The 17,931-nt window shown below is 36.6% G+C and overlaps 1 protein-coding gene across 1 annotated transcript; it reads left to right on the forward strand.

Annotated features, from left to right (window-relative positions):
• Nucleotides 1-12,566: 12,566 nt before the first annotated feature.
• Nucleotides 12,567-14,099, forward strand: LOC141667366 (AT-hook motif nuclear-localized protein 24-like). Its single transcript, XM_074473820.1, has one exon. It carries the CDS (start codon nucleotides 12,923-12,925, stop codon nucleotides 13,826-13,828), a length of 906 nt encoding a protein of 301 aa, XP_074329921.1. The 5' UTR covers nucleotides 12,567-12,922; the 3' UTR covers nucleotides 13,829-14,099.
• Nucleotides 14,100-17,931: the final 3,832 nt, after the last annotated feature.

Raw genomic sequence — 17,931 nt, forward strand, 5'->3', positions numbered from 1 at the left:
ATATTGAGAAAGATTTAGGGGAACCCAAGTAATAAGATCCCGGATGTGATCCCTCAAACAACGAAAGAGAACAGAGTTAAGCGAACCGAAAAACAAATAAACGACCAAGGGACAAGCACATACAAGTAGAATGGGAAGGAAGCTTCCAAGAAAAGCTAAAACAGGTGGTTAAAAGAGAAGGTGACATCATCAAACCTTAAGGGAAATACATGTGGCTTGGAGGTGAGGTCATCAAGTGATGTCATCACTTTATCAAAGCAATCTCCACCAAGTATTCATTTCACAAACACCAAAATCAAAAGCAACCAAAACAAACTCATTTCTCTTCTTCCCCCATCTATTGCTCTCGGCTTTTCCATGAAAAGCAAAGGAAAAATTTCAAAAATCAAGCTACACACCTTCATAATTCAAGAGGTTTGTTTCTTTAGCTTCCATAATTCATAACTTAGATGAGCCATAAGTTTAAGCTCAAGATTCCATGTTTAACATAGCTAATCAATTCATCAAAGTTCTTGGTGAATAGTGTTTTCAAGAAACTAACTTTATGTTTTCTTATATTTTCTTCAAGATCAAGCTTAGTAGAGATAGTTAGTGGTTATTTAAGGCTTCCTAAGTGATTCTCCACTCTCCAAGGAAGGTATAACCCCTCCAAACCCTAACTTTACTTTGAGTATTAGGTTTGGTTTTGTTTGTTATAGTTCATAAGAGCATGATTCTTGTATGTTTAGAGTTTGGTTGGAATTATAATGATTTTGGGTTATAAATCTTGGTTGTTGGTTGATGAACCTTAAGTATAGTTAGTAGCTCTTGTTGTGATTGAATAAGATGGATAAAACATGAAGTAATGGACTGATTTAATAGGATTTGGATGAAGTTTGGTTGTATGGTTGATTTGTGGTTGAATGATGGTGGAATGATGTTGATTGGTGGTGGTTTAATATTAAATTGATTGAGTAAAAAATTTGGGAATTGCTAAGTTATAGCCGTCGTAATGCCCAATTTTCCTTAGACTGTTTTTGTTCTTAACTTCAGGACCCGTGAACTCACTGTTAGATTTTGACCATTTCCATGATTAGATAGTTCATGTTATGAGCTTCATTTTGATATGTGGTATGCTTAAATCCGATGTACGGTTTAGGAGAAACGACCGTTTTAAGTAACGACATTTCGCGAACGAACCATTACCCCTCGCCTTACTTTGAAACCTTGGTTAAGGCCCTTAAATGACTAATTGGAGTATGAAACAATTATGTAAAGTGGATTAGGCAGTTGGTAGCGTACTCGTGAAAGAATCACCTTAAAATTTTTAATGGTTAATTTATTAAAAATGGTGGAGTCGAGGGTACTCGAACGACTTATGTGATTCGTTAAGCGTAGAAGTGACCATAAGCGAACATTAGGGTTCAATTGGTTAAAGTCTAGTTTATTAAGCGACCGGGGTTTAATTCCGACTTATGTTGTTGTTCATAGGTTATCAAACCCAATCTAAGCTTAAGTCTATCCGGGAGCACTCAGGCAAGTTTTCAACCCGTTATACTGTTGTTGTGATGTATATATGTATATACATTATCTTGTGATAGATGCATGTTGGTTAATTAGTAAATTTTGCAATATATTGAAGCATGCTGATATGGTATATATATGCATGTCTGTTTCGTAATCTGGTTATCTATCTGTTGATTTCAATGCTTATAGTTGCATAATATATATGTTAGAGATAAGCAGTAGTTGCGTATACCCTTATTATAGGGGACCCAAAGGTGAACATTTTCTAAAACCGGGAGTCGACTTTTCCCGAGTATATTATATATATATTTATATATATAGATATAGTTTTCAAAACTATTAATCGAATAAGGTTTATTCGATAACTTTATTTTAATTAATGAATATTAGTTTGAATATTCATTCGAGGACTTATGACTCCCTTTATTTTATTTAATGAATATTATTTTGAATATTCATTCGAGGAATTATGACTCTGCTTATTTTATTAAATAATATTCTTTATTTTATTAAAGAATAATGTTTCGATAATCAAACTTATTTTCGATTATTCAAATAAAGATCGTACTTTCATATAAGTATATCTTTGGTTATTTATTATTCATTTCAAGTATGAGTTTTAAAACTTCTGCTTCAATTATTTTTATAAAGATTATCCTTATGGAAATAGTATTTAAATAATAATATTCAGATATTTTCTAATATATCGGGACTGATTTATTTATTAATCAGCATTACTCCAAATATTCTTAAAAATGTTTTCGAGTCTTCAAAATGATTTTTAAAGGTTAGAGCGGATCCCAAAACTCGTTTTCAAATTTAAGATCTTCCTTTTTGAAGGGGACTTGAATACTTGCTCAAAAATCTAAAGGATCCGGCTCTATGGTGTATTTTATATTCGCAACGAGGTTGCTGTTTTGATAAATGAATTGATTACTTACCCAATGTTCGAGAAGTAAGTCCATCTATTTGAATCGGCATAAGCAACATGGGCTCAGTGGGCGTCCATGAAAGTGTAAGTGGCTCAGTAAGAGTCCATCAAATGCGTAAGTGGCTGAGTGGCAGTCCAGCATAAGGTCCTATTGCGGCCAGGGTGATGACCAGTGGGGAATTCGTCCATCTACTAGTAGAAAAGGTTACTTATTGGTATCTTTGCCTGATCAGCAAGATATCAGGTTTATACCAAGGTTTTCTCCTTTCCAAATTCATTGGATATTGCAACTCTGTTTATAATTTTTATAACAGAGGTTTTCAAGGAGTGTATGAAATGTATATATATATAGGTGTATATATATATCGGGACTTAATGAAGTATCTCGTAACTTCATTTCTTTCAAATGATATTTCAAAGATTGAATCTATTCAAGTCTTATTTTGTAGTCTCATCAGTGTGATGAACTTTTGAAACGGATTATACCTTGAACGGTTCTAGTTCAAGTAGTATTCGGAAAAGATATAAGTATATTGGAGTATCTTGTAACTTCATCTTTTCAACTTATATCTAGTAAATGATTATCTTATGCATGACAAAAATTTTCAGAAAAACGTTGAGACAAGGTTAGATATATGAGATCACCTTGCAACGATATTTTATACAGTTATAAACTGGAACTCTGTGTATATTATACATGTTAGAGGATTTCAAAGATTTCAAAAAGTATATAAACATATATACTAAATATTTTGCGACTCGGTCGTATTAAGAGGTCAAACTTGGTTCATTTCTTCTTGACCAAGACTTTCATGAGTACTATGAGAATGCTCATATATTGTTAATTATTATACATATTATTTCGGTGGGCTTGTTGCTCACCCTTGCTTTCTTCTTTCATCACACAACAACAGATAGACAAGATGAACAAGACTAAGCTCCTAATTTGTGAGCGGATAGGAAACGTTCCGCAGTTTCCTGTAGGCGTTGATGCCGCTGTAGCTGAGGTAGAAATTACCAATAGGCTAGGCTTTCAACTTCTGATGTATCAGACTTATGTATCTATATGAAATGTAATAATGGCAAAGAAATGTAAATTTATTCAGAAACCCTTTTAAGGTGTAACGGTTTATAATTGTGGAATAAAATGACTTGTGTTATTTTTGGTATTCATCTCTGAGACTATAACTTGTGGTGTGTGTGTGTGTATATTGTGGGGTCACAGTACGCAGTAGTTGGTTGTTTATTAAGGTTAAGTGTTATTAAGGGAAATGGAACTCGAGACAACCCGGATCCCCGACCCCGGATTTTGGGGTGTTACACATCATCTCAAAAGGTTCTCTCCAATCAGGTGCCGTAATAACTGGTGCGGTGATTAAACTCTTCTTGAGAGTCTCGAATGCTGCCATGCATTCATCATCAAATTTGAAAGGCACATCTTTCTCGAGAAAGTTGCACAACGGCTTAGATATCTTAGAGAAGTCCTTAATAAAATGCCGATAAAAACCCGCATGACCAAGAAAGCTACGGATTCCTTTCACAAAAATAGGTGGCGGAAGATTTTCAATGATGCCCACATTGGCTTTATCCACATCAAGACCTTTACTAGAGACCTTGTGCCCAAGAATGATGCCTTGCTACACCATGAAGTGACATTTTTCCCAATTGAGCACCAGATTGGTAGCAACATACCTTTTCAATACCAAACGGAGATTATTCAAGCATTCATCATACGAATATCCAAAGACGGAGAAGTCTTCCATGAACACTTCGACATTATTTCCAATCATATCAGAAAAAATCGCCATCATATATCTCTGAAAAGTGGCAGGTGCACCACATAAGCCAAAAGAAACTCTGCGAAAAGCAAATGTGCCAAAAGGACAAGTGAAATTAGTCTTCTCTTGATCTTTTGGTGCAATGCAAATCTGATTATATCCTGAATAGCCGTCCAGAAGACAATAATACTCATGACCATCCAACCTGTCAAGCATCTGATCAATAAATGGAAGAGGGAAGTGATCTTTCCTCGTGGCTTTATTCAACTTTCTGTAGTCCATGCATACCCTCCATCCTGTGACTGTTCGAGTGGGGATGAGCTCGTTCTTCTCATTTGCTACCACAGTAATACCTCATTTCTTAGATACACATTGCACGGGGCTCACCCAAGAACTGTCAGAAATAGGATATATGATTCCTGCATCTAGCCACTTTAGAATTTTTTTTCTTCACCACTTCTTTCATGATAGGATTAAGCCTTCGTTGTTGCTCAACATTCGGCTTGCTACCTTCCTCTAGCATAATTTTATGCATGCAGTATGAAGGGCTGATCCCTTTTATATCTGTTATAGTCCATCCGATGGCCGATTTGAATTCTCTCAGAATCCTCAAGAGCTTGTCCTCATCACTACCTGAAAGGTCAGATACAATAATAACAGGAAAAGTAGATGCATCACCTAAAAAACATACCTCAAGTGTTCAGGCAATGGTTTAAGCTCCAAAGTAGGTGCTTCCTCAATAGATGGTTTGAGCTTTCCCTCAGCATTCTTGAGATCAGTATTACCAAGAGATTCAAATGGCATGTCTAGCTTTCATTTCCAAGGAGAAGCATTCAGATATTGTAGCTGCTCATTGCCTTCATCATCTTCACTGTCAAAATCCCCCAATAAGGCTTTTTCTAAGGCATCAGACCTTAGCACATGATCAAGTTCTGAAATAACTGCAGAATCGACCAAATCCACCTTGAAGCACTCCTCATCTTCCTTAGGGAATTTCATCATATTGAATACATTAAATGTCACATCTTGATCTTGCACCCTCATAGTGAGTTCACCTTTTTGCACATCTATCAAGGTACGACCTGTAGCCAAGAAAGGTCTTTCCAAGACTATGGGAATCTTTTTATCTTCCTCGAAATCCAGAATGAAAAAATCTACAGGAAAGATGAGCTTATCCACCTTTACTAGCACGTCCTCCACGATGCCTCGTGGGTATGTAATCGAACGATCAGCCAATTGTAGAGACATGTAGGTGGGCTTCGGATCCGGAAGATTCAGCTTTTTAAAGATAGACAACGGCATCAGATTAATGCTTGCTCCCAAATCGCAAAGTCACTTGTCAAATGACAACTTGCCAATGGTGCAGGGAATGGTGAAGCTACCTGGATCCTTAAGCTTTGAAGGTAACTTTTGCTGCAGCACGACACTGCACTCTTCCGTCAGAGCAACGGTATCAAGATCATCCAGTTTCACCTTTCTTGAAAGAATACCTTTCATAAATTTCCCATAACTAAGCATTTGCTCCAGAGCCTCAGCGAAAGGTATGATTATGAGAAGTTTCTTGAACACCTCCAGAAACTTACCAAATTGCTTGTCCAGCTTTTGTTTTTGCAATCGCTTAGGAAAAGGTGGTGGAGGATAGAGTTGTTTCTCCCTTGTATTACCCTCAGGAAGAGTGTGTTCAACAGTAGTCTTCCTTGGTTCCCCCTCTTTCTCCTTTTTCTTTTCTTATTCATCCTTAACTTCAAATTCTACCTCTTTTGCTTTTTCAGCGTCAGCAACTTTTCCAGACCTTAATGTGACAACTTTGACTTGCTCTTTAGCTTCCTTCCTGCCTGGCGCTTCAGTATCGCTGGGAAGTGTGCCAGGTTGACGATTGAGCAAGGCATTGGCTATTTTCCAATTTGAATTTCCAAGGTCTTGATAGAAACAACCTGACTTTCGCACAACAGCTTTAACTCCTCAATATCAGCACTAGAAGGTGGAGCAGCACCTCCTTGTTGAGGATATGATTGCCTTTGAGAAAATTGTTGAGGTTGCTGGAATCCAGGTGGATTAAACTGTTTACTTGCAGCTTGCTGATATGGTTGCTGAACAGCATTCTGATTATTGCTCCAGCGGAAATTGGGATGATTTCTGTTATTAGGATGATAAGTAGCGGGTACAGGTTGCTGCGGTCTCTATAAAAATTGTTCAAATAATGAACAAATTCATTAGCAAGAGAACACTGATCCGTAGCATGAGAGCCTGCACAAAGCTCACAGACACTAGCTATTTGATTTACTCCATAGTTGGCTAAAGAATCGACCTTCATAGACAGCACCTGAAGCTACACTGCAATAGCTGTAGCTGCATCAACTTCCAGAATACCTGCTACCTTCCCATGCATCATCCTTTGAGTTGGATTTTGATACTCGTTTGTAGCCATATTTTCAATGAGATTATAGGCCTCAGTATAGCTTTTGGCCCACAACGCGCCTCCAGAAGCTGCATCGAGCATGGGCCTAGATTGGGCCCCCAAACCATTGTAGAAACCAGTGATCACCATCCAGTCAGACATACCATAATATGGACACTTTCTCAACATCTCCTTGTAGCGCTCCCAAGCTTCGCACATAGATTCTCCTTGTTGTTGCGCAAACTGAGTAAGAGCACTCCTCATAGCTACAGTCTTGTCCATTGGATGGAACTTTACCAGAAACTTTCGCGCAAGATCTTCCCAAGTAGTGATGGACCCAGCTGGTAAAGAATGTAACCAGTCCTTAGCTTTATCCCTCAGAGAGAATAGGAAAATCCTCAGCTTGATAGCCTCATCAATAACACCATTATATTTGAAAGTACTACAGATCTCGACAAAATTCCTGATATGCATGTTAGGATCTTCAATCGTAGCACCTCCGAAAGAAACAAAATTCTGCACCATCTGAATAGTGCCCGACTTGATTTCAAAAGTATTGGCCTGAATAGCCGGATGAATGATGCTTGACTGAATGTCATCAATTTTAAGCCGAGAAAAGTCCATAAGAGCTGGATCAACTTGAACTACACGATCACCCATTGTTTCAGGTTCTTTCTTTTCACTCTCTTTATCTGAATCTTCTAAAACTATCTTCTCCGGAAAGTCAAGAGTTGTATCTGTCTCCTCAGCTTTAACCAGATTCCTCTTGCGAGTGCAAGAACGTGTTTGCATAAATGCTCGCTAGAGTACCTGAAACACAACCGGAAGCAGTAAGTAACAAGTCTTAATCAATGAATCCTAATGACCATTGATGGCAAGTACATAAACTAAACAAATTAATACCGAGTCCCCGGTAGCGGGCCAAAAACTTGTTAGGCACAAAGCATGCACTAAATAAATCACGCACTAAATAAATCACGCAAGTATACGCGTTCGTAAGTAATATAGAATGATTTCTAGTTCGTTCCCACAGAGACTCTGATTAATTATATCTAATTAACACTTACTCACCAATGTATGATTATTCTTCAATGTCAAGACAATAACAATTAAGGTTGATTAACTAATAATAACTACGTGAATTAAACACTTGAATTAATAATATTAAACACACATGAGATCATAACTTCATTACTACTTCATTCAATAGTTATTGTTATTACCCTTACCATGTAATGGTTATGATATTAATCGAACAATACGAAACTGATAAACGCCAACTTCCATTGTACGAATATCATTCTACCAAGCATCCACAATTAAGATAGAAGTTGAATAGGCATCAATAATGTTGAGACCCTATATGTCTACAGAATTTGACAACATAACGATTTAAGCGCAAGTTATTCATTATGGTTACACAGGTCAAGTAAAATGGTTAGAGTTGCCCACTAATCATGCATACAATACACAAACCTATACTAGCATGGCAAGTTCTAAATCTCAAGATTCACTGTCACTTCACAAGAGATTAACAGGCTATCTTACATGTTCGCGACGCACATAAGATGAATAAGCACAATCTATACTAGATATCATACAATCACCACATACCAAAGTATTAAACAATTAACTAAAGAAATCCATAGTAAATCCGCTATGATCCCATGATTACGATTAGCCCATAATGGAACTCATCATCACCATGGGTTCATATAAAAGTATGATAATAACACAATAATATAAACTAATAAAAATACTTAGTAAATAATGAAGTACGTCACAAGAGTATTAAGGTTCAAAGCATATAGAAAACTAGCATCCACTGTTACAACGAATTAAAAGAATCACAAGATAAATGTATGCTTCCTCTTCTTCATTGTTGCGTGCTAAAACGGTCTTCTCAATCTTCTTGCCTTCGCTCTCGATTATCTTCTCTCTAGAAAACGTCTTGCCAAAAGGTTTATATAATAACCCAAAAGAACCAGCGCTAACAGAAGCCCAATTGAACTCTAATTAATAAAATCCAGATTCTAAAAATCCGCACCCAGGCGGCCGCCTCCTTCTTCCAGGCGTCCGCCTGCTACCAGGCGGTCGCCTGCTCCCATCAGGCGGGCGCCTGCATCACTTCTGGAAAAAGTATTATTTTGCTTCTGTTTTTGCTGAATTCTTCGCACATCAACCGGGGACTGATTCCAAGCACTTTCTTAAGCTTATTTTGATGAAATACACCCATATAAGCAAGTTATACCCTGAAATGCAAAAACACTCGAAAATGCGTCAAATACACAAAATACTCGAATTCAAGACACCAATTCAAGCCGTTATGAGACGCTCTAAGTGGTATAAACTGCCACTTATCAAAGTGTCGAAGGTGGTGGGAATGTCGATGGCACCTTGAACCGGCACGACATGGTTTCCCAATCCATAGACAGGCCCATGTACATCCTCGAACTTCATCTCCTCCAAAGGAGTAATTAGGATCATTCTTATGAGAGCATGTCTAAAGATGATATCTACCAAGGAGCCATTATCTATCAAGACCTTTCTGACATCTTGATTGGCCATATCGAGGGTAACAATGAGCGGACCGTTCTGGAAAACACTTCCTTCAGAGTAGTCTGCATCTGAAAAAGAGATGGAAGTGCCGGTGAGACGAAAGGCCTGAAGAGGGGTATCTAACTGCATAACTTCATGACGTGTTATATTTCCTCCTACAATCATATCAACCAGATGTCTGGGTGGAACAACTCTTGCGGGACCTTCCAGGTGTTGAAGATTCTGTCGATCTCGAGGGGGAGATAATCATTCAAAAACCCTCTCTTCACTAACCTTTCTAGAAAATATTTAAGACAAGTGAATTCGTCTGTATTATGTCCAATTCCAGCATGATAATCACAAAAACGGGTTCGGTCTCTCTTTTCTGTGGGCGTTATCATAGGGTTTGGTGGCTGGAAGAATTTCTTTGCTCTTATTTGTTTAAGCATATAGGACGAGGTTTGTGTTAGCGGGGTAAAATTTGGTTCCTCTTGAATCTGCTTGATGATGGCCCTTTGATCTGTCGGGAAGTTTCTTTGGCCTGTACCTATCTTCCATCCCAACCACTTGCATAGCCCTTCGCCCTGACGAGGAAGATTCTCCTCGAGTCGAATGGTAGTAAGCACAGATTCTTTCATCCGTTGCTATGTAGGTTGATGTTATAGTGTAAGCCTCGAAAAGATCCGTAGGCTCCCGATTACATAAATATTTACAACAGACACTGCACTCTTGATAGTTCATGTTGCGAGGAATCCACAAAACTTGTTTGCTTTAATTCATTAACCTTGGAAACCGAAGTCTTAAATATTTCAATGTAATCCTGTAGAGTTTCACCATGTTCCTGCTTTATATTCTACAAAGATATCGTATGAACTACATGAGGGGTATTGGCACGAAACTTTGATAAGAACAATACCTTAAATTCCTCCCAATAGCTAATAGATCTGGGAGCCAAAATCGAGAACCAGGTTCTAGCATCGGCTTTGAAGGTTGAGATGAACAGTCGGCATTTGGTGATGTCATTGTACCTATGACATATCATTAAATTTTCATAATAAATCAAATGATCATTTGGGTCAGAAGTACCGTTAAATGACTCCAGGTCGGTGATTTTCACTCTAAGGTTAACAAGAGTAGCTTCCAGGGCTCAGTAAAAGGTGATCCTCCTACGGTCATGTCAATAGCAGACCCTGGGTATAAGCCCTCCAGTCTGGCTAGACAAATCATCATATCTTCCTGGCTTTCCATAGGGGTCGCGGTTCGGTGGACCCTTCTTGGTTGATAAGGGGATCTTCTAACCCTTCGGACAGGGGTAAGTAGTCTATATCAGGATCCTTGTTCTTCATACGAGGTGTCGTTACCCGATGATTCGGAAGATAAGGTCCTTCGGGCCCTACGAGGGGGACGTTCTTCATATCGAAGGGTGTTATAGCTAAGATAAGAGTCTTGGGAGTACTTGTCTTGTGAGTTTGGTTGGGAACACGCAGGAGAGGGAGATCGAGAGTGACATCCAGTATGAGATCCGGAAACGGCCTCAGGGTAATAATGGGGGTGATAGGATTCATGTTGATTTGCAGCCATTTAGGCCATCAAATAATCGATTTGCTGCTGCATATAATTGTGCAGGGCTCTCAAGTTGGACAACGTATTGTGCGTGGGGGAATTATTAGGTGTTTCGGAGGAATTACTATAAGTGTGAGATTCGCTATCTGATGGTTAAGAAAAGCGGTGTCGTTGTGGTATGATGGTTAGTATTCTTTGTTGATTCCCCGGCACCGGCGCCAATTTGATGGTTTAGGTTATTGTTTCTGAGTATTATCCATAGGGAGTGTGTTTTAGTTTTAGTTGTCTTATTGTGTCTGTCTTTTTCTTTCCTCAATGTTCCTTTTATTTCCCCTATTACTGGCCAACTGTCCCCTAGGTTTGTAGATAGGTGACTGTTATAAGCTACTGACACGTGAAAGACAGGAAAATGGGAAGAGGATGATAGGGTACCCAAGTGAATGACACGTGTAGTGTTAGAGGATAAGATCATGATGTGGGACCAATCGCTTACGGAAATAAAGCCTACGGGCACAATCTTTGATGTTCATGGCTTGCGAATGCTGGGGCCTACGGCTTCCGAGTGCATGGATATGCCTTCAGTAGGCGTAGGCCCTCCATCATGTGACATTCGGAGCCATTGGGAGGGGATGTTTGGAAAGGTACGTAGCATTGAAATATTAATGATTATGTCCGTAGGGTAATCCTAATTCTGATGCCATCATCCTAAAATAGAAGATTTGGACAATTGGGTGTTGTTTTGGATTATAGTTGCAAATGGGGGAAACATATGTGCTGCAATAGGGGAAAACACATGTATACGTAGCCTAGATTACCTTTTTATATTAGTAACATTTCATTCCTACAAAAACACTAAAACTCTACATCTTAAAACTTGCTTCTAAAATGAGGAATCATCAGTTTTGCTAATATCAGCTGTTAGCCTACTTTTGGTGGACTAGTATGACGAATCTTGGTTGGATTGTTGGATTTGAGATATGAACTATGGCGTCCCTTCTCTTAGTTTTTAAGCATAGACCTTTAGTCGACAAAATTAATGAAGATTGATCAGACTTTGGTCCTCTTGTTTTCGCAGGCTCATGTGAGTCTCCGCGGGAAACTTAATTCCATCTCTCATATTGCACCCTTTAATATCAAGTATGCACTGCACATCAGCACATGCCAACACTGCCATCTAATTTGTAGGATTTGGCTTTGCTTATCTTTATCCAAAAGATCCATAAGGGCAAATGCAAACTACAATTAAAGGAGAGGAAGGAATCGAATATGTAACCTATAGCTTAGAAATTGAAGTATATAACAATTTCTGATTCAATACGCGCGTTGTTGCAATTTTATTTTCTAACTACGGGTCACTTATACCATATGTATACAAATATCGAACATGGACTAATATAAAAGCTTAAACAAACATTGGCGTGGGGCTATATGAATGTGTTGAAAGAGCCTGACATGTCCACCATTTCGAGATCCTAAAATTGTTTCCGAAACTAAACATTTAACTAAAGTTTACCAAGTACCGGTTATTATAGCAATGAAATTATAGATGTGTTAACTAAAACTAACAAAAACTAACTCATCTTTTTCATAAGGAAGCTAGTAGTAGATGACCTCGACCAATAGTAACTTATTATATGCGGTAAGCATTCAATAATTAACAAGTCTTTAACATTAATTTAACACCACCAATCTTGAACAAACAAATTTTAATGTATTTAATCAACTGGGAAAAGGACAAGATACAAAACATTAATATTATTATAATTGAATGTGGATGGGAATGAGATTAGGACCATTTAAAGGAGCTTAAAAATTGGTTTAGGTAGAATATATTAATATAGTAATAAAAACACAGAGAGTAAAGGGGGGAGAAGAATACATTCATCCATCCACAGCCCATACCCACGCAGTCTTTACCTTAACCAGACTACTATACCCCATCTTCCCCCTTCCTCATCCTCTATCCCCCATTATTCTTCCCTTCAAATCCAAACCCTAATCCCATCAATCCCACTTACTTTCCTTAATTCTTAAACCCTACCCAAAACCCAATACTTACTTGTTTCATTTCTATGATCTATTGTCTTACTTTCACTAGCTAATTAGGATTTACTTTGCTAGATTTCACATATAATTTTGTAGCCTTCTAGTTGATCCTATTAACCAAACTTCAGTTGCAGGAGCTTCAGGGTTTTTTAGGGTTAAAAGATGGATCCGGGAAGTGCATCGGGTCATGGACATAATTCCCTCCCACCTCCCTTTCACACTAGAGATTTTAATCTCCAACAACACCACCACCAACAACAATTCCTCCACCACCAACAGCTGCAACAGCCACAAACCTCCGAAGACGAACAAAGCGGCTCAAGTGGACTCAAACGTGACCGTGATGACAAGAACAACGATGACCTAAATGGCGGCGGAAGTGAAGGCAAAGAAGGCGAAAACTCTAGGCGGCCTAGAGGCCGCCCTGCAGGATCTAAAAACAAGCCCAAACCACCCATCATCATCACGCGGGACAGCGCCAACGCGCTACGGACCCACGTGATGGAAATTGCTGATGGATGTGACTTAATGGAAAGTGTAGCTACATTTGCACGCAGACGCCAACGTGGAGTCTGCATCTTAAGTGGAAATGGAACCGTTACTAATGTTACACTTCGTCAACCTGCCTCACCGGGCGCGGTCATTACATTACACGGCCGTTTCGAAATACTATCACTTGCCGGATCATTCTTGCCACCGCCAGCACCTCCTGCAGCCACCGGATTGACAATATATTTAGCCGGGGGTCAAGGGCAAGTAGTTGGAGGAAGTGTTGTTGGAGCACTTCTAGCTTCGGGTCCAGTTGTTGTGATGGCAGCTTCATTTAGTAATGCGGCGTACGAGAGGCTTCCCTTGGAGGAGGAGGACGCGGCTTTGCCTTTACAAGGCGGAGGAGGAGGCGGTGGAGGTTCACTTGGATCTCCGGGTGCGGTAGGGCAAAATGCGCAACAGAATCAACAACAGTTGCTAGCTGATCCGTCCATGTTTCATGGAATGCCTCCCAATCTTCTCAACTCTATACAATTACCGAATGAAGCGTTTTGGGCTACGGGTAGGCCTCCTTATTAAGCGCTACCATTATTTTGCATTGTTGATGATGATTAATTCAGACAGTACTTTCCTAATTTGATAATTTAAAACTTGAATGTTGTTAATTAGCTAAGATTAAATGTGGATTAGGTACTGTATTATTCAGGAATTTGGATTGGGTTTGTTGTTGCATTTGAATTTGCATTAATTAAGTACTCACTTGATGTTACTTAAATTTGTATTTCGAGTCATGTGATGATGAAATGAGACAAGATGGCTTTGCATGTACTACTTTTTAGTTTTTACTGGATTTTTTTTCTTTTACTTTGTACTTAATTCTTTTCATTACGGGATATTGAAGAACAAAGGTTGTGATGTTCTTGTTGATGATGATAATAAACTTTTAATGATTGTCAAGTTAGCAGAGATTTGGGTATAATGTATATAACCTGTGCATAAATATTACTCATGTATGTTATACAACCTAGCAAACATATATTGTTTGTTAATCTCTTTTGTAATTAACATTGTCATTCTAGAGTAACTAACTACAACATTCGTGTGTTTTTATTAAGTACATTCATTTTTATCTTATAAATCATGATAGGAGAATAAGCAATTATACTTAAATAAATATATTTTTTTCTGCATAGGTATCTTTATCTAACAAATCTAACCAAACAAATTAAATTGAAAAGGAAGAGAAAAATGTATGGAAAGTTTCCAGTTAGTTGATGAGTCAAGGAAGTGAAGTACAATACAATATAGTACAAGAGATGAAACAAAATGATGAAGCAATTTACTGTATAGCAGAAAAATATTTGGTTTTATCTTTATGGCGGGAACATTGAATGTTTATTTACTCCATTTGATCTCATCTACAAATCTATCCGACTTTACTTCTACAATACTCCCCCGTCCCACAAAACACTTCTTATTTTAACTTTTTACACTATTTTTATTAATTAATTGATTACTAATTTACGTCTAATTTATAAGATCAAATATAGTACATGAGTGATCTTGTTGTATTAGTTATGAGTACTTTAATATAATGAATTTTTTTTATTTTATTTTAATACAAAATTAAAGATATTAACAATCAAATATGTGCATTGACAAACGTGTACAATACAAATATGAAAAATATTTAGGAACGGAGGGAGTAATAAATTGTGAGTTTGTCTGTTAAGCATGTGTCTTTAATTTGACTAGTATCGGGGTCAGTTGGTTAGTTACTACATTCAAGCGTTGATTAACACAGGGATAAGAAAGTGCGATAACTCCTTGATGCGTATCCGTGAATTTGATGCAAGATAGAAAAGAGATTGTAGTAATAGGGCATTATCTTAATAATTTGTGAAATCCAGGGAGAGAGTCAGAGAGAGAGAGAGAGAGGGTAAATGTGGGGAGGAGACATGGAGGGAGTAATATAATGGGGGGGGGGGGGGAGTAGCTGGTATACACGTGCACTGCTCTGATGAAGCTCCTTTTCGAGGCAAAGAAAAAGTAGTAGTCGTCGTCAGAAAGTCAGTCAGTCTCTTATTCACTCACTCACTCTCCTGCTGCAACTGCAACTGCAACTGCAACTGCAACTGCATAAACAAATTAATGTAGGAGTACATTCAAAGCTAACATCCACACCCTTGACTCACCTAATTCACTCTCTCTTCTAACTCCCCTCCCCCCGCTCTTCATATTTACATTTCCTTTTGTTCTCAAAGGTCTCCCACTAATATTTATATAAAATATTCACCTGGGTTTACTTTGGTTTTCATGTGATCAGATACAATTTATTTACAAAATATTAAAACACTGCTGAAAGTTTACTGTGTACTCCCTTTATTTCGGTAACATTGTTCAAATTCTCTTTCACATAATTTGAACAGTGATAACTATCCAATGAGGCAGAAGGAGTAGTTAGATTTAGTTGGAGTGAGATCGAAGCTGAGGTTACCTTGTAGTCCAACCCATAGTTAATTAAATAGAATTATTTCAAACTTTAACCTATGATGTAGTAGTACAGTATAGCTGTACATATAATCACACACACACACACAGTGACAGAGGGGAGGAGTGTGTGTGCGTGCAATTATGTCTCTCATCCAGCTAGATACTAGAAACTACAAAGTGAGGGAGGGGGAAGTACACAACACAGCTGAACCCCAGCTCAGATTCTTTGTACTGGCTGGATCATTAGATCATTCCCAGTTCCCTCCCACTACGCCCTACATCACTACCTCACCAACTGCCTGCTCTCGGAAAACCCCATCATCTACATTTCTACAATTCACTTTTCACTTTCGCTTTCCCCAAATATAATATATTTGGCTTATCTTGTTTTTACTGAAAAATATGTTCCTTTTTAAAGGTTTTTTTATCAAATCCAGTAAATTGCAAAGATCGTCTGTACAATATTATAATAGGAGTCCGGTCCCAGTAATGATTATGATTAGCAACTTAGTCACCAAGGTTTTACACAACAAATAAATTTTGCATCATTAGATTGAAGAATGGATGACCATAATTTTTTAAAAAAATCTGTTACTTATACTGAACTTTTTTATGGTAAATTTCTCAACACTACACTTGACAAAACATCCTCAATAAAGGGTTTGATTAAGATTAATCACATGGCCCACAGATTTAATCTATTTCTGTTTACAATATTTAATTTCCAGGCTTGTATAATTATTTATTGTAAAATTAAAGTTAATTTGTTTTTGTTTAAATTTTGAAATCTCAGTTTTGTATTATAGGATACAAATATTGTTTGTTATGTAAGACTTACCTGACAAATTATTGCTGAGACCGAACTGATTATAATTTGAAATCTGCTGCTTAAATTATGCGATTGCGGTTTTGCTTTTTATCAAACTGCATATTACGATGCAATTTATAATTTTAAGATTTTACTAATACAATTTAAAATACACCCTACTGTTTTTACAATGCCATTATGTTTGAAATAATGCATACCCCATCTGAAATATTTCATATTGCTTGATGTTTATTTTTTTTGGATAAAAACCAAGTCAATTCGATTTAATATAATTATAATTAATATATAAACTTATATTAAAAAAAGACTGATGCGTTTATATGTCTCATCTTAGATTGTCCCATTATATTTTTCAAATTTTCTAAATTTTTTAAATTAAAAATAATAAAAACTAAAATTAACTTATATTTTTCTTAACTGTTTACACTTTCTTCTTATATTAACTTCTCATCTTAAAATTCTCTCAAAATTACTTTTTTAGCATACTCTTCTAAACTTTCTCCACATTTTTTTCAAATCAACATATTAATTTAATAATAATTAATTATCTTATTCTCTCAAACTCAAATTACTATAATATTATTCTCTTAAAAATTCTTGGCAATTATCTTCCAAACATGTGATAATACAAGCATTTATGAAAATATTTTCTACTTTATAAACTTTCTTTCAAGTCAAAAAATACTTTATATTGTACTTCAATTTATCTTTCATTACTACTTTCTAAACTTTCTCTTCAATTTACCTTTCAAAGATATACTAATAGAAGAAAAGTAAAAAATCTATTTTAATATTTTTCTAAACTTTCTATTCAAGTAAAAAAAAATTAATTTTATACAATAATTCAATAAAATAATTATAAAGTCATGTTTATGAATCATAACTAGTGATTTATTATTGGATAAGAATTTATACATATCAAGTATTGTAATAATGGTGAGCCATTATTTTCAATCTTTATATATATATATATATATATTTGTATATATACTATTTTAAAACTTGAGCGATGTACAAATTTTTTTTTAATATTATATAATTTTTTTAAAATTTGAATTGATATATTAAATTTGCCCATTTAAAATTTTTAAATGCTGGAATTTCATGATAAATATATTAATACCCTTATATGTTCATAATTTTTTTAATAAGAGATATCTGAAAAGGACAATGATATTTATTGAACATTATAGTTTTATTGATATTTTTATGTGCTTTTCCAAAAAATTATTATATTTTAATTAAAAGTTAAGTTTTAGTTTAAATAAAGGGAAAATAGATTTTTTAGTCACCCAACTTATCTTGTTTTTAGGAACTTACCATTCAACTATTTTTTTTCTTTTACTCACTAATGTTAGGT

The sequence above is a fragment of the Apium graveolens genome, chromosome 6 (assembly GCF_009905375.1).
Source record: "Apium graveolens cultivar Ventura chromosome 6, ASM990537v1, whole genome shotgun sequence".
Taxonomy (NCBI): Eukaryota; Viridiplantae; Streptophyta; class Magnoliopsida; order Apiales; family Apiaceae; genus Apium; species Apium graveolens.

Bases quoted from the DNA above. Each gene is read 5' to 3' on its own strand.
- LOC141667366 (XM_074473820.1), top strand. From the start codon at position 12,923: ATGGATCCGGGAAGTGCATCGGGTCATGGACATAATTCCCTCCCACCT.